The 17,660-nt window shown below is 49.2% G+C and overlaps 1 protein-coding gene across 2 annotated transcripts; it reads left to right on the top strand.

Annotated features, from left to right (window-relative positions):
* Nucleotides 1-9,502: 9,502 nt before the first annotated feature.
* LOC149995082 (CD177 antigen-like) lies at nt 9,503-17,371 on the top strand. 2 transcript variants are annotated; one of them, XM_090259308.1, is made up of 10 exons: nt 9,503-9,571; nt 9,647-9,787; nt 10,045-10,230; nt 10,880-10,999; nt 11,154-11,267; nt 15,411-15,551; nt 16,211-16,396; nt 16,530-16,661; nt 16,925-17,029; nt 17,236-17,371. In XM_090259308.1, exons 1-10 carry the CDS (start codon nt 9,520-9,522, stop codon nt 17,268-17,270), a joined length of 1,212 nt encoding a protein of 403 aa, XP_090115434.1. In that variant the 5' UTR covers nt 9,503-9,519; the 3' UTR covers nt 17,271-17,371. The 2 variants fall into 2 exon arrangements, with proteins under 2 accessions (XP_090115434.1, XP_090115435.1); XM_090259309.1 differs by lacking the exons at nt 16,925-17,029; nt 17,236-17,371 and having other exon boundaries at nt 16,530-16,780.
* The last annotated feature ends 289 nt before the right edge of the window (nt 17,372-17,660 follow it).

The following is a 17,660-nucleotide window of genomic DNA, read 5'->3' as shown; positions in this document are numbered from 1 at the left end:
GAGAAGCAGTTATGGTTTTAACAAAAGACAGGGACTGTAAGAATAGAAGAGAGCTGCTCAACATGGTAAAGTCCATCCATAAAAGCCCACAGCTAACACAATATTTAATGGAGAAACACCAGAAACATTACCAAGATCAAGACAAAGTTGCTGCTTTCCCCGTTTATTCAAAATACTACCGGAAGTGGCCAGAACAATGAGGCAAGAAGATGAAATAAGAGTTATTCAAATTGGAAAGAAGGAAGAAAGATTACCTCTATTAACAGACAAAAAAAATTTATATGTCAAAAACTCTAAGTATTCTGCCCTCCCCATACACACACACACACACACACACACACACGCACGCACACATACAGAAAAACTGTTAGAAGTAACAAATAAAGTGACGTTTCAGGAGACAAAATCAACAGTCAGCATCATTTCCATTTCTTTGCAATAACAATGAACAATCATAAAATCAAATTAAGAAAACAGCTCAGAAGAATAGAACACTGAGGAATACACTTAATCAAGGAGGTGGAAGATGTATACTCTGAAAACTACCCAATGTTTCCGAAAGTAAAGAAGAAACAAATAAATGGATAGACATCCATGTTCATGGATTGGAAGACCCACAACTACCTACATATTTGACAAAATCCCTATCATACTCCCAATGACTTTTGGACAGAATAGAAAAATCTATTCTAGAATTCACATGCAATTTTAATGTACCCTCAAATGGTGGCAACGATCTTACAAAACAATAATATAATTTGAGTTCTTACACTTCTTACTTTCAAAGCTCACTACTGGGCTAAAGTAACCAAAATAGTGTGACACTGGCATGAAACCTTCTATTAATCAAAAGACACAATCAAATTGTTTTAGTAAAGAAGCCAGGACTGTTTAATAGAGAAAAGACAGTTTTTAAACCAATGGTGTTGAACAGCAATATCCAAATGCAAACAGAGAAAGTAGACCATTGCCTTATATCATATACAAAAATTAAGTCAAAATGGATTGAAACCTAAAACTGTAAAACTCTTAGAAATATAGGGGAGGCATTATTACATTGAATATGGCAATGATTTTGTTTCTTGATGCATTAAGAACGCAGGCAAAATAAGAAAAATGAGATAAACTGGATGTTGCCAAAATGAAAAACTTCTGTTCATCAAAGAACACAATCAACAAAGTAAAAGGTGACCTGTAAAATGGGAGAAAATAGTTTGCAAATTATATATAGAATGAGGGGTTAATATCCATAATATACAAAGAACCACAACAACAAAACCAAATACCCTGATTTTAAAACGTGCAAAGCACTTGAATAAGGACTTCTCCAAAGACGATCTGCAAAAGGACTCTAAGCACATGTAAAGATGCTCACCATCACCTTCATTACAAAAATGCAAATCAGAACCTTCAGGGTTGCAGCTATTGCTTGTGATGCTGGATGTGAGTAATGTCACGCAGCTGAGGTGTGTTTCTACAAGGCGCCATTTCCCAGAACTCCCTAGAGAATAGAATTGGAACAGAAATAACACAGGTACCAGGAGCAAGCCAGTGGTCAGTGGAGCACACAGGCCCCTGGACCAAAAGGTGGGTCAGGGCTTTCCATGTGAATGTGACTGACATGGACTAGTGAGCCAGAACCTAGTCCAAGGAAGGATCTACAGCAGAGTGAGGGGGACAGGCAGGAGTTGACTGTGGCAGCAGAACCACGCGCTCTGTCCTTGTGCAAGTGCAGAAGGGGTGACAGAGGGCAAGAGGAGTAAACAGACTTGCTGCGGTTCTTGCTCTTGTGAACCATTTGTGTTTGGTAGTTATAAGATAAAAATTTTAAAAGAACTTAAAATGTTTGCATATGTGAAAATTATTATTAATATCCTAGGACCTAAGACCAATTGCAGAACAGAATATTTCTCTCAAGAGCAGAAAAGGGTATGAGGCATGGATCTCAGCCCCTTGAGGGACAGGGAGCCCATCCCATGTGGTCAAAATTCTAAGGACTCTGCATCCAGGTGCCAGCCTTTGAAGAGATTTTTGATCATTTATTCATTCATTCATTTACCATTTATTCCTTTCTAATTCATTAAAAGCAACTGAGTATCTGTTACGTGTTTGTCATTAAGCTGGTTGCAGATGTAGAGTGAGGAGGAAGACGGGAAAGTCGGTTTCTTCATATCCAGTCAATGTGGCACAAACACATCAGGAAACAAATAAGTGACTTCAAGTCCAGTGCAGGAAGGTGGGGACTGGCCACCTGAGGGGGAGCCCTGGGAGACTCCAGCAATTACTGAAGGTAATTTGGTTCTGAAGTAAAACCAGAATAAGTCTCTATTTTCTTTTACTCTCCAGACCAGAATCTCTCTCTGAACTGAGGATGCCTAAGAAGAAAGGATCTGAGCCAGGGTTGATCCAGGGACCCACAGACACCTAATAAGATACCCAGTGTAGAGGAGAGAGCAGGGCTCTAAATGCTGACAGAGCTCAACTGACTCCTATCAGCTGCTCTGGGTCTGAGTGGTTCTACTTCAGTGACAGTATCTCCCTGTGCCTCAGTTTTCTCTCAATAAAAGAGGATGAAGATTTGATTGCCATCAGTCAGTGTATTAATTGTAAAATATTGACAGTATTGGACCTAAATATTGGGATAGGGGAGCTGCTCAAATAAGAGGCATCTGTTCTTTATTGACTCCAAGAGAGGATCCCCTGGGCTTACTTCGGGGGGACGAGGAGCTTCCAGGAGCATCTTTTCTCCTCTGTTTCTCCCTGGAGACGCTGACCTTCCTCTAGACTCTCCTGTGACCTTCAGAACGGTCAGTTAATGATCTGCTGTTGTGTAGTTGGTGTTGATAAAGATGGATTCTCTAAAAATGGTTCTGGGACAGTATGTACAAGGAAGTAGAAGGATTTTCATCATTGGTGGGGACTTAAATGTTCTCATGGCCTCAATGGTTCACCCCACAGATTAATTATGAATTAGCTCAACAGGCAACAAAGTGGTTACAATCCCAATGTGATGCACTGGGGAAGATGCAATATCCTTCGTGTATAAAAACAATTTCAATGAATCACAGAGCAGAAATAGACAAGTCCCTGTGTGGGGTCTTGCTCAGGACTGAGAGATGAGAAGTCAGATGGGGACAGTCACTGCCCAAGAAGATTAGGGAAGTGACAGAGGTAAAGGTTGGACCTGGGGAAACCCTGAGGAGGAAGTACTTGTTCCTTGAGTCATTAAGGACATCTCAAGGGGAAGTGTGTTTGCTGAAGATAAATATGAAGGTAGTCCCAAGAAAATGCTAAAGGGCCTGGCTTTGTCATCTGTAGGAAAATCTATTTTTTCCTGCCCCAGCTTCTTTATTTTATTGATTACGCTGTTACAGTTGTCCTAATTTTTTTCCCTTTGCTCCCCTCAGCCTGGTATCCCAACAATCCACAGCCTTTTTCATGTCCATGGGTCCTGCATGTAAGTTTTTTGGCTCACCCTTTCCTATACTATCCTTAACATCCCCCTGTCTATTTTGTTGCTACCAAATATGCTTCTTAATCTCTGCACCATTTCCCCCATTTGCCCCCTTCCCCCACCCAGCTAATAAACCTCAAAATTATCCCCATACCTATGATTCTGTTCCTGTTCTTGTTGTTTCCTTAGTTTGTTTTTGTTTTTGTTTTTTAGACTCAGTTGTTGATAGTTGTGAGTTTATTGGCATTTTAATATTCAGTTTTGATCTTCTTTTTCTTAAATAAGTCCTTCTAATGTTTTATATAATAATGACTTAATGATGATGAACTCCTTTAGCTTTACCTTGTCTGGGAAGCACTTTATCTGCCCTTCCATTCTAAATCTTTGCTGGATGGAGTAATCTTGGTTGTAGGTCCTTGCTTTTCGTCACTTTGAATACTTCTTGCCAGCCTCTTCTTGCCTACAAAGTTTCTTTTGAGAAATCAGCTGATAGTCTTCTGGGAACTCCTTTGTAGGTAACTCTCTGCTTTTCTCTTGATGCTTTTAAGATTTTCTCTTTATCTTTAACCTTTGGCATTTAATTATGCTGTGTCTTTGTGTGGTTTTCTTTGGGTCCAACTTGTTTGGGACTCTCTGTGCTTCCTAGACTTGTATGTCTATTTCCTTTGCTAAATTAGAGAAGGTTTCTTTCATTATTTTTTCATATAACTTTTCAATTTCTTGCTCTTCCTATTCTCCTTCTGACACCCTTATAATTCAGATATTGGTACTTTTAAAGATGTCCCAGAAGTTTCTAATCCTCTCCTCATTTTTCTTTTCAATTCTTGTTTCTTCTTTCTGTTTTTGTTCATTATTTATTTCTTCCTTATGGCCCCAATTATTGTTTGAATCCTGGCTTTCTTCCCATCACTGGTGGTTCCCTATATATTTTTATTTATTTTGCTTTATATAACCTTAACTTCTTCTTTTATTTTATAGCTGTACTCAATTATTTCTCTGGGAATCCTGATCACCAGTGTTTTGAATGCTGCATCTGATAGGTTGGCTATCTCCATTTCATTTAGTTCTTTTTCTGGGGTTTTGTTCTGTTCTTTCGTCTGGGCCAAGTTTCTTTGCCTCCTCAATCTGGAAGGTTCCCTATCTGTATTTCTGTGTATTGGGTAGAGCTGCTTTGACTCTCTGTCTTGATAGGGTGTCTTAATGTAGTTGGTGGCCTCTAGGGTCCAGTGGCACAGCCTCCCCTATTATTCTAGCTGGGTACTCAAGGTGTGCCCTTCATGTGGCCTAAGTACATCCTCTTCTTGTAGTTGAGACTTGGTTGCTATTGGCAGATCAATGGGAGGGGTTTACCCAGGCCAGTTAACTGCAAGGACTGGCTGTGACCACTGACCTCCAACCTCTGCCCTCTGTGGAGGATCAGCTGTGCAGGGGCAGGGTGGTGGTGCTCTGATGTGATCTATAGCTGTCCACTGGGTGCGCTGACCCTGAGGTTTCCTGAGTGGTGCAGTCCAAGGTGAGCCCCTCCCCACCATGTTTTGCCTAGGACCACCCTGCCTGAGCAATAAAGCAATCTGAGATGGCTGCTACTTGTGCTGGGCTTGGAGATTCCCAGGTGGAGCCAAGCTATGAATCTAAGCAGGCTGCTGCTAGTGCTGGGCCTACAGCTCACTGGGATCAGCTGTTGTTTTTTTGATAGGATTTAGGAAGTTGTAAAGCATGAGCCATGACCAGCCATTCATATGAAAAAACAGCTTGGTTGGGCCCATAAGTTGAGTGAGGCAGAGTTTCTGGAGATCTCTAAGGTGGGTCGAATAGTGTTAGCCAGGTTGATGGAGTCTCAGATACAGCACCAGCTTGTAGGCTCTTAGGGGTGAGAGTTTAAAAAGATAATAGCCTCTGCTCACCTTGATTCCAGACACTCAAGTTCCTTCCTGTATACCACTGGTGCTGGAGCTTAGAGGGAGTGAGACTGAGTAGGTGAGTTCATGTGTGGGTTCTTTAAGTGGAACTGCTTGGGGACCCAGAAATTTCTTCCACTGACTCAATCCCCACTGGTTTTTGCAGCCAGAAGTTATGGGGACTTATCTTCCTGGCACTGGATCCCCAGGCTTGGGGGCCTGGTGTGGGGCTGGGACTCCTAGCTCCTGAGATATCCCTCCCAAATGTTTATCCACCACACATGGGTGAGAGACCAGCCCATTCTGCATCTGTGACCCTCCTATCTGTCTCAATGGATGTGGTTTCTTTAATTCCGTAGTTGTCAGCCTTTCACTCAACTCAATTTCAGACAGTTCTGGCTGATGGATGTTCTATATTTTAGTAGTAATTTTGATGTGGTTGTGTGAAGAGATGAGCCATGTCTGCCTACACCAGCATCTTGAGAGCAAATTCTGGCATGACCCAGGCTTCTCAGACCCAGTGAGCCCAGTGGCCAGTGAAGGACAAGAAAAGCAGAATGATTTAGCTAAACCGTGAGCTGAGGGGCCCAGAACTGACTCTCCTTTGGCCACAGCTGGATGAAGTGGCCTTGGCTAGCTTCTTTTCCTCTGACAGTGTCTGGGTCCTGTGTTCTATAGAGGCAGAACATTGTGGCCATTGCTGCACCCAAAGAAAAAGAAAGAAAGAAACCAGTCCTGGTAATGCTGAGTGAATGCACTAGAGCTCTTAACTATGGCCCTCTGTACAGGTGGTAATGTAAGGTAGTGTTCATCATTGTTAGTGTTTCTATTCTTGTTACGAAGTTGGTATTCCTAGAAACTCACAAAAGATCCCCATGCAGGTGTCATGGTTAAGAGCTGGGTCCTGGGTCAAATGGTCCCCAGCTCTGGAGTGGGTGTGCTGGGTCCCACCCAGATGCCCTTAGCCACCAACACCTCACAGGCTGACAACACCTCACAGATGCCCCTTCTCTGGAGAATTGACCTCACCCAGGGGGAGCCACTAACCACACACCCTTCGCTCCCTCCACTCAGGGGCAGACCTTGGCCAATGGCGGACTGGAATGGGAGTGCAAAAGGATGGCATTCTTTTATGACTAGTACAACTCTGTGGTGCCATGTGTGAGATCAAACTGAAGTGTGATTGCAGCCCAGACAGCTCTGTCCCACGTCTCCCTGCCCTCCCCCACCTGCTTCCCTCACTCCCCTTCTCTTGAAAATGCTCCCTCAGGAAAACGCTTGAAGAACGAGCTCTGTCTCAGGCTCTGCTTCTAGGACATCCATCCCACAGAAAGCACTTCCTAGCTTTGTGGAACATATTACAAATTCTAGTTGCTACAACAAATACATCATAAATGAAATTTTTGTGCTTTAACATAATAGATATTTCTTTCTCACTTGCAACATGTCTACTTGGTGGAGTATTTTTGGGGAAGGGAGGTGCATCCTTTGCTCTACTCACACTTGCCACCTTCTGAGTGTGGTTCCAAGGTCACCCTTGAAGGCCACATAGATGAAATAAGTCACTCCTGCTTCTTAATCATTCAGGCTGAGAAGTGACGCCAGTCATTTCTGCACACATTCCATTGATACAAACTAGTCACATGATCTACTTACAGGCAAGGGTGGCTGGGAAGTGTAGTCCCGGCTGGCCAGTCATCACTTAATAAGAGCTCTACACTCTGAATGGAGCAAAGATCTTTGGAGGTAGTTATTTCTCCCATGCTGTGTGACATTGAGCAAGTTCTTTTACTCTTATGGAATTTAGTTCCTTTACCTATATAACTTAACAATTAATAGGAAACCCCCCCTCCATAGTTGTGGGCATGAATCAATGAGTTGAAATATACAAAGAGCTTTGACTAGAGCATGGAGAGAGTAAGGGCTCATAATATTAGCTATTTTTATCATTTGTTGAGAATCCACTTTGGGTTATATATAAATAATCCTCCATTCACGACATGCAGAAACTCATGACACCCACTTTACAGAGGAGAAGGATGAAGTCCAGAGAGGGGTTCCACAGTTAGGGAGCAACAGAGCAGGCCAGGTACCCAACAGAATTTTACATCAAAGACTTATCAGACATTCTGCTAAAGGGCCACACCTGGCCTTGGCATTTGCCATCTGAAAGACCCAAGACTCCCAGGAAGGCATCTCCTGACATAGTCTACCTGGCAGAGCCACTGCCAGCCTTTCCCTTCCTGTCTTCCATCACTCCCCCTCTCAGTCACCACAGTCCAGCCCTGCTGTCTTTCTGATCCTCACAGGAACCAAGCTTGATCTCACCTTTATAAGCATTCTCGTCTCTGCCTGGAATACTCATTCCACCTGCCTTTCCATGACAGGCTTTCTTTTTACTTGGCCCTCAACTCAAAGGTCATCTCCCTGATGCCAGTTCATTCACTTACTTTTATATCACCTGCCCAACACCCAGCACCATCGAAGATTTTTCCTTTGTGCTCATGTATTCATGTAGTGTCTGTCTGTCTCTTAGGCTGTGAGACCAACAAAAGCAAGGCCCTCATTCTGGTTGGTATTCTCGTATCCCCAGCAACTAGAACAGTGCCTGACACAAAGTCCAGCTTCAGTAGATATTTGTTTACTAAAACAAGGCATTTCATAGAAGACCTGGGACTCTATGTGCCTCTTTGCCCACCTTCTGTCCTCTCTTCTTCCAGGGACCTGCTTCAGGCCCTGCACAACTCAGTGGATGTCATTCACAGCAACAATGTCAATCGTTGGAAAGGGAGAGGTGTTTCAAAAGGGCAAAACCTCGACAACGTGGTGCCATCTTTCCCTCCTCTTCATTCGTTCATTCATTCACTCGGTCATTCACTCAGTCAGTGCATGCCCACTGAGCACCCACCACATGCCCCATTAGTGGTGCAGACACAGCGGGAGATCAGAGAAACACTGTCCATGTGGCACAGCTGGAGGTTGCAAACAAAATAAAAATAGAACATATAACTATGTCAAAAAACACATACCATTGCAAGTTACACATTCATTTCTCTTTCTCCTCCACTGTTCTCCTCACCCTTCCTTTTGGCCCTTTGCAGCCTCTGCATCCACTGACAGAGGCTCCATATCCTTTCCTGTCTCCCTCCCACTCAGTGGGCGACATCTGGTTTGTACACGCCTGCAATCCTGTTGTTAGATATGCAGGATTTGGCAAGCTGGTTCTTAAACTGCTGGAAACTTCAAAATCAGACATGGTAGGCATATTTGCACCACAGTAATAGGCCAACATTATGAGGCAGGGTTTATTGGTGCCATTTTCCTGAAAAGCTGGTGTTCCAGCACACGGCTGTTCCCATCTGTTTCTAGCAGAGAAATTTGCTTTGTCAATGAATATTGCAGTTCTTCCATAGCTATTTGCTCTCCCCTGCCGTAACTCAGCTCCCTCCTGGGTGGCAGAACCTGGGGACTCTAGGCTTGTGTTCTGCTGGGAGGGGAGAGAAAAGAAAAGAAGAAAGGAGGAAGAGGGGAAAGAGGAGGAAAGGAAGGAGGAGGAGGGACATGAGAGGAAGAAGTAAGAGGGGGAGAAGTGGAAGAAAGGAGAAGAGAAAGCATGAGGGAAGTTCACGAAGAAGAAAATGAAAAGGGAAGCCATATTGAAGGAAAGAAAGAAAAGAGAGGTAGAAATCCGTGGGGGGCAGAGGTCAGGGTAGAAAAGCCATATGCACCAGCCAAGACCTACCACTCCCTGTGTTCGTAGGCAGTTGCGCCATTTCCCCACCTGGGGCCAGAAAGTGGCCAGGTAGCCAGGAGAAATGAGGAAACTGCCTTCACAAACTACCCTGGAACAGGGTGGGGGTGGGGGCCTGCACAGCTGGGCTCAGGAGGAAAGAGGGCTGGGGATCTGACCAATGGAAGCCGGGGTCAGGATGCCTCAGTTTTGAACTGTTGAGTTGTCTGGGGTCTGGACTCCTGGGTCACAGGGAAAAAGAATGACTCAGTTTTCTTCGACTTTATGGTGGTGAGACTCAGAGGGTGGGCCCAAGCCTCCTGTAGCAAGGCCGTCCACTCCCCACCCCTTCCTGGCTGCCCTGGCTGAGGAGAGATATAAAAGGACTCAGGTTCCTGGGAGAAGGAGCAGGAGCGAGAGCCGTAGCTGCCTTGACCATGAGCCCGGCCCTGCTGCCTGCCCTCCTGGGCCTCACCCTCGTGCTGCCCCGTGAGTGAGGACCCCGACCTGGGAGGGGATTTCCCGGGAGGACAGGCTAAGGGGCCTTTGCTGTTTCCATCTCAGGAACGCAGGCCCTGACCTGTCAGTCGGAAACAGTGGAGACCATAAGAAATGCAACTGAACTGCCCCTAACATGGATAACTGACAAGGAGACCTGCAGAGAGGGCTGGGGTTGCCAAGACACGCTGGTGCTCCTTGAGAACGGTGAGAAGGGCCCCACGGACCCCAGCGTGACCACCCCCTCCCAGGTGCGGGGATCTCCCTCCTCCTGACCAGTCCTGCCTGCCTGGTGTAGGGACTCAGGAGTCCCCCTCCCTCACACCAGGGGCTGTACCCTCCTCTGTAGAAGGAAGCCCCCGGGTGCCTCCTCTCCAGCCTCTCACCCCAGCCTTGGCGCAGACCCTCCCTCTAGGGCCTGGGAATCCTGATCCTCACCCTGCCTGCCCCCCTCTCTCATCCAGGACCCCTAGTGTTCCTAGTGCTGACCAAGGGCTGTACCCAGGAGCAGGACCAGGAGGCCCGTGTCACCCAGCACCAGGCAGGCCCTGGCCTCTCCGTTGTCTCCTACACCCGCGTGTGTCGCCACGAGGACCTCTGCAATGACCTCTCCAGCACCCTCCCTCTCTGGACCCCGCCCCCCTCTGCAGGTGAGACAGGGAGGGAGAGGGGGAGAGAAGAGGGACTGTTGGGGTGGAGGGGAGCACAGACCCCTCCCTGCCACCCAGCCTGTCCACACTCCCCAGGACTCCATCCCCTGACACAGCCTCCGCTCACAGTCCTGGGCAGCAACCCCCACCGCTCCTCTGAGTTCAACCCCAATACCTGAGCCCGACCCTGGGCCACGCTCCTCTTTCCATACTGTTGGGCATGGCTCTCTCTGGTTTGTTTAGGGTTTTGGTATTTCCTCTTCCGAAGTGAACTCAGCCTATAACTTTTCACTGTCTTTGTATCACAAACCAGGTTTGGGATGATGCTTTGCTTTGCTCTGCTCTTTGGAGCCCCCTGCAGGCTTGGACTGTGTAGTGGAAGCTGTGGGTGAACTCTGCCCAGGTCACCCCTCGGGTATCAGTCCCCAGTGCCCCTTCCAGAACTCATGCCCCCTCCCACCCCGTTGCTCCATCCTCAACCACACAACCCTAATTTGCTGTACCCCAGGCCTACGTGAGAGAAACCTGAGGAGGGCAAGTCTGGAGAGATTGAGGAGGTTGATGGCCCAGCAAAAGGGGGGTGGGTAGAAGACACCAGATCCGAATACAGAGGCAGCCCCATCTCCCCTTCCTCCCTCCCATCTCCCAGGCCCGGGGTCTGTGAGGTGCCCAGTCTGCTTGTCTACGGGAGGCTGTGAGTCTGCGACAGAGCTGACCTGCCCCGTCGGGAACACGCACTGCTACAACGGGGTCCTCCAGCTCAGGGGCGGTGAGCTGGGACATCGGGGTCTCTGCCAGCACTGAAGGGGGGGAGGGCTGCAAAGACCTGGGCCTCGGAGGAGGGTGGGCCTGGCTTCTCGGGGTTGGATGGCCCCAGCAGTGGCATCTCACCCTCACTCACTCTGCCTGGCCCCTTCCCACAGGGGGCATCTCCACCAGGCTGAGAGTCCAGGGGTGCACGTCCCAGGCAGCCTGCAACCTGCTTAATGAGACTCAGGAAATCGGGCCCTTGTCTGTGACTGAAAACTGTAATAACGGTGAGTCCCACGCCCAGAAGACAAGGCTGTGATCGGCCCTGCAGCCTTGCGCTGCAATGACCCTTATGAAAGTCCAGTACATCCCACCAACACCCGCAAGTAATTTAGAAGTTCATTGCTCTCTCAGGCATGTGCCAAGTGAGGAATTGTCCTGGTAGGTGCTATGGGGTAAGGATGCCAGTAGGATATGTCCAGCTGAAGGGGAGGAAGAGGGTGCATGATCCAGGGGACAGATAGAGGATTATAACTCATTGGTGAGTGTTTTAAATGACACCAGCACTGGCCAACCAAGTGAAGGCTGGCTGTGCACGTGGGAGGGAGTGGGGAGCAGGGAGAAAGGTCAAGTGGCACACAGGGCTGGCTGCTCTGTATTCCACTGTATCCTTTGGGTGCAGAACTGAGTGCAGAGTGCATAGTTCTCATGCTGGGAGTGAGTCATTGCCTTCGGCTCTATTTCCCGCACTCCGACCTTGTGTAGTCCTGGGTCTCTCATCTCTTGTCTACCCTCCACCCACCATCATCCACCCATGGTACTAGAGCACCCCAGCAGCTGTGCTCTGTAAGAAGGAAGGTCTAATAGAAAACCAAGGATGCTTCAGCTGTGATAGGGACAGCAGTGGCCAAGCTGGGACATTGAAAGTGTCCCCACTCACCCACCCAAACCCAGACCTACCGGTGCACTGGGCAGACTGGCAATGGCCTGGAGTACCTCGATGAGAAGCACAGGTGGTGGGGAGGGGAGTGGGGACTTAGCAGAGTGGGAAGAAGGCCTTCCTTGTCCGAACCTCAGTTTCCTCATCTGCCCGCGGCATCCAGTCCTTTGAACTTCACGGAGAAGGTTGAGTGTATTCAGCAAACACTCGTCTGTGCTTAGATCTCTCTGGCTACACTGGGAGCCTTAAAACCAGGGCCTGCATGTCACCCACACCAAGGTTTCCAGCCTGAGGCAACACAAGAGCTGGCTCAGGATGAAAGGTGAGGTTTTGTAGGATTCCAAGGTCTCCCATGGAGACTGCAGAGGGCTCAGACCCTGTTCCTGCCCTACAGGGCCTCCAGGACAAGCAGATGAGACATCGCAGTTGCAGATGGTCCCAGGGCTTGGTGAAGAGGACCTGAAGGAGCTGTGAGGAGGAAGATAGCAATGTCCTGGGGGTGGGCCATCAAGGAGGGGTTCACAGAGGAGGTGACCTGTGAGTCGTGTCTTAAAGATTGGCAGCAGTTTACTAGTAGAGGAGGGGGAGGACGTTAACAAGCAGAGGAAACAGCATATGCAAAGGGCTGGCGATGGGACTAAGCCTGCTGTTTTCAGAAAGGGCTCAGTCTGAGAAGGTCACATCAAGAGAATGGGTGCAGCTTGGACTACAGGGTGATTACCAGTTTTTCAGGTAGACAAGGTGGGTGTAGACAACTTCAGAAGAGCTATTCCAAGCAGAAGGATCAGTGGCACACGGCTAGAGAGGCAGGAAATGACCTGCCACGTCTTGGGATTGGATATTTGCGGGGGAGGGGAGAGGGAGGTTGCGGGGACCTGGTGTTGGGTCAAGTAGCCACAAAGCCAGTCTGAATGGTTAGCCTTTCTCATGGGGGCAAGGGAGCCATGGAAAGGTATTTACCAGGGAGGGACAGTCTGAGTCTCTCTTTTTGATTAATTCTCTTTGATTGCCTGGCCCTCATCTCTGGGACCAGGTAACATTCATAATCCAGAAGGCATTCCTACAACAAATAAAATGTAACCCATGCAACACACCATATGACGCAGACACACAGCACACAATACACACTACAGACATAACTAGACTCATAATGCTACATGCACACAACACATTATAAACTACACTCATGCCTTCTTACACCTAACTCATACCATAAACCTCATACACCATACACAGCACACAGACAATATAACACTTCACATGCCACATACACCACACATAAACTAAACACAGAAGCACAAAACCAGTACCATGCCACACTTGTGCAACACACATATCACATACATCATATACACACCACACACACTACACATACCATATAAACATATCATATACATGTCACATACCTCATACACCCGTGCACGTACACTTCCCCATGCACCATACACAGACACTACAAAAACCACATACATGCCATGTAAAACACAGCTACTATGCCACAAATGAATATTCCTAATACATAAACTTATTCTGTTAGCTTTCAACATTGGAGTCAAATCTTCAGGGACATGTTTGCCCTCCCTGGTTCAGTAACTTAAGCAGTTTAACAAACATTTATTGAGCAATGGTAAGACCAGGCATCAGAAGCTGGGGTACAACAAGATATCATGGAGAGAGGAGGCCATTCCAGGGTGACAGACAGCTCCTGCGAATACCTGGGGCTGGGAGACAGCTGAATGCAAGAGCACAGATTGCCAAAAATAAGCCATGGCAGGACCCCATTGAAGGAGAACCAAAGGGTTGGAACATGAGTGGCCCTCACTGCCCCCTGTATGGAATGGGGCCACGATGCCAGTGGGGGTGTTAGATCAGCACCACCAGGGAGAGCTCAGCCGTTAAGAGCCAGGTCTCAATCAGAGAGATGTGGATTCCTATCTGGGTTGTGCCACGGAACCAGCTTGGGAGGATCACCACCTCTATGAGCCTCTCTCGCCAAACTCAAGGAGGAGTGGATGATCCCAGACAGTCAGGAGCAGAGGAGCATGCTCAAAGGCCCTGGGGTGGGTGGGCATTTGATCTTTGTTCAAGAGCCCAGAGGCCAATGTAGCTCCAGAAGTGTGTTCAAAAGAGAGCAAAAAAGGACATGTGGATGGAGAAGTAGGGCCTTTGGGGCCATTTTAAGGGCATAAAATTGTATTTTGATTGGGGTAGGGACCTATCAGAATCTTCTGAGCAGAGGAGTCACATGAATCAACTTACCTTTTATGGGGATTCTTTTGGCTGCTGAGTGAAAAAGAGTCAGTGGGAGGTGCGTGTGGGGGAGGAGACCCCCCCAGGGAGGCTCAGGAGAAAGCAGGGGAGGGCTGACAGGGCCTTGGACCCCAGTGCAAGCAGCAGAGATGTGAGAAGTTGTCAGGTTCTGGAGGTATTCTGCAGCTTAAAGCAACAGGATATCCTCATGGGTGCAACACAGTGTGCGAGACACAGAGAATTGTTAAGAATGTTCTCAACTTGAGCAATTGCAAGACAGGAGCAACTGTTGACCAGCACGTGGGAGGTGGGGACAGGGACAGCAGGGGCCGGGCTGGGAGGAGGGCAGCAGGAGCCACGATGCTGTGGTCTGTGAAGTGGGGGAATGAGCGGTCCTCCTTTGTGGGGCTGCTGTGGAGGTTACTCATGTTGGTGGATGCTGTGTCATCAGCCCAGCAGTTCCTGCATCATGGGACACATCTCTGCGGTGATGTGACGGTCCAGGCTCCTGGTGTTCAGACGGGACTCCTGAGGCCCTCAGAGGCCAAGGTGGCGGAGCATGGTCGTCAGTCACCGAATTCCCCATCCCTCTCCCCAAGGAGCCCCGCTCGGCTAATTACTAGCACTGGGAAACTAGGAAATCTACTTCACAGCTCCTCTGCCTCTGTTTTCCATCCCGAAATTGGGGAGGAATGAAAACACCACCCACGTCGGTGGTGGTTGTGAGCAGATAAGGTAACCCAGATGAGAGAGCACCTGGGGAAACCTCGATGGGCTCATCCACGGAGAGCGGTCACTGCAGCCGGGCACATAGCGAAGGCTCGGTACATACTGGGCAGGGGAGCGATTTGGTTCAGATCACAGGACGTCTCCGTTACAAGAATATAAGGTGTCAGGCTACACTCCTCGTTATCCAGATGAGGACCTTGAGCCCCAGCGAGGGAAATAGAGATGGGCTCAGGTTAAGAAAGATCCATCCGTCTCTCCCAGACCCCAGTGGAGGAGCAGCCTCCAAGGGTGTTGAGCAAGGTCCCTGCAGATGTTGGAACAGAAGTGGTGGTTTAAAGAATGGAGGACTTGGAGTTCAAAGGTCCCTTCTAAACCTGAGATGAAGTGACTGTACCCAGGTTACCGGGAATGTGACTCAAGAACATGATCACCTTCCCAAGCACAGGACCTGGAGGGACGGACATGGCTTATTCCCGAGCTTACACAAACCCTGGTGATTTCTTCTCCCCAGCTTCTTGGACCTGTCAACAGGGGGTCATGCTTCAGATTAAGCAAAACCTGACTAAGGAGCCTGTGCAATGGAATGCAGTTAACAAGGCGACGTGTGATTTGGACGAGGTGTGTCAGGAGACACTTTTGATCATAGACGTAGGTGTGTGGGCTGGGCAGCAGGGTGGGGCGCTGCACAGTGTCCCGGGTCTCCTAGCCTGGGCCCTGTCCCCTGAGCTTCCTGTCTGACCCCATCCCCCATGCCTGGAGTTCTGCACCTCGCTCTTCCTCTTTCTGCACCTTGCTCTCCTCTTCTGAAAACTGAAGACTAGGTTCTGGCAGTAACATTACCTAGCGTGCTGGGACGCCGTGCGGATATACTCAATGGTCCATGCGGGTCTGAGAACAGAGCTAATGCACAGTAACATCAGTGACTTTGAGCCTTACTGCGTCCCTGTTGTGTGCCAGGCTCTGTAGATCCCCTGGGGCCTGCCTTCCTGCAGCTTTATGTGCCACTGGGGAAAAGAAAATCCATCAGAGAGAGGAGACCGGGAGAGTGAGGGGAAGGTCGCGATATGAAAAATGGGAAATCGGGGGAAGCTCTGCTGAGAAGGTGACGTCTGAGCAACAACTGAGAGGCAACAGAGCTGCGGGGAGGACCCAGGCTCAGGCTCCCGCCCTTGCCCTGCCTGCAACGGCCTATGCTCCTGTACCCAGGGGACCTACTTTCACCCTCTGCCTGCTTAGCACCCAAGAACCACTGACTCCCACCCCCTCAGAGCCTCCCCTCCCCCTGCCCAGCTGTCACTCTGTCCCCCACAGGACCCACATCACTCGTTGTGGGGAGCAAAGGCTGCAGCAAGACTGGGACACAGAATTTTGAGAAGGTCTCCATCCACTCGCGACCCCCCGGAGTGCTCGCCGCTTCCTACGTCCATTTCTGCACCTCCAATGAGTGCAACAGGGCGGGCAGCAGCGGCGTCCTGCTGAACTCCCTCCCTCGTCCAGGTAGGGGGGCCCGGGGTGGGAGAAAGGGGACATGGGGAGATGGGGCCCCAGAAACACAAAGACTCTGGGCTCAAGGTGGGTGGCTGCAACTGAGAGCAGAGCTGTGGACCCCAACCTTGTCTCTGCTCCCCAGCGGCCCCTGGCCCAGGAGACCTGCAGTGTCCTGCCTGTGTGCAGATTGGTGGATTCTGTACAGATCCTGAAAATGTCACGTGCCCTAAGGGCACCACTCATTGTTATAAAGGTTACATTGGTCTTGAAGGAGGTGAGTGCTGAAGGCCGGGTCCTAAGGATGATGAAGTTGAGGGCCTGGATTCACTGGTGGTGAGGTGGGGGGGTGCCTGAGACCCTGGTTCATGGGCTTAAGGGTAAAGGGAGCAGGGGACCCAGATTTCTAGATCTGAGGGCAGGGAGGCCTCAGAGCCTGTTCTCGTGGGCTAAGGGGGTGGAGGGGGTGGGATTCCTGGGTCTCAGGAATGTAACTGTGTACTACTTTGAGACCCCTCTGACTCAGTCTTCACTCTCTAGGTGGGCTGTCCTCCGTACTCGGCATTCAGGGCTGCATGACTCAGCCTTCCTTGTTGAACCGCACCACTATGATTGGGCCATTCTACACAGTCGAGTTCCCTATGGGTATGAATAGAGATATCCAAAACGGGGCTGCTCCTGCCCCCCACCTGGCTTGGGTGGTGGTGCTGGGGCTGTCCCTAGCCCTTTGGTGTGGGATGACCTCCCTGCTCACTGTGTTTCCCTGTGATTCTTAGCCCCTGCTGACCCTAAACCCAACCCTCCCTCTGACCTCCCAACCAAACAGGGTTGTTTTCCCGTCTTCTCCACAGATTCTCGCCCACATGCCCACCCACATACTCTGTAACCTGGTAACAGCATAAGGAAGGGCCTGGGAGCAGCTGACCTGGCCCTGTGGGAGTGTGGGAGTGTGGGCATTCCAGCAATGGCCACGTGTGTCTGATAAATAAAGGCATCATCTTTTCATCTAGTGTTGAGGTTTCTTTACAGGAGGGGAGGGCAGGACTCACAGAGATCTGCGGTGGGGAGGAGAGCAATCCAGGGAGAGAGTCACCATCTCAGGACTGTCCTTCACTGATCTGGTGTACACCTCATTCCAGCTGGGCTGGTAGCAGAGCCTTCAGCATGTTGCAGTCACAGGTATTTGGGCATTGCCATGACCTGGGAGTTGAAGGTGTGCTGTGACCAATGAGGCATCTACTTAGGAGTCAGGTTCCCTGCACAAACAGGGGTGTCA

Source organism: Furipterus horrens, unplaced genomic scaffold (assembly GCF_987537825.1).
Source record: "Furipterus horrens unplaced genomic scaffold, mFurHor1.1.pri manual_scaffold_13, whole genome shotgun sequence".
NCBI classification, from domain to species: Eukaryota; Metazoa; Chordata; class Mammalia; order Chiroptera; family Furipteridae; genus Furipterus; species Furipterus horrens.
The sequence above is the reverse complement of the archived record's forward strand: the minus strand, read 5'-3'. Positions and strand labels throughout refer to the sequence as shown.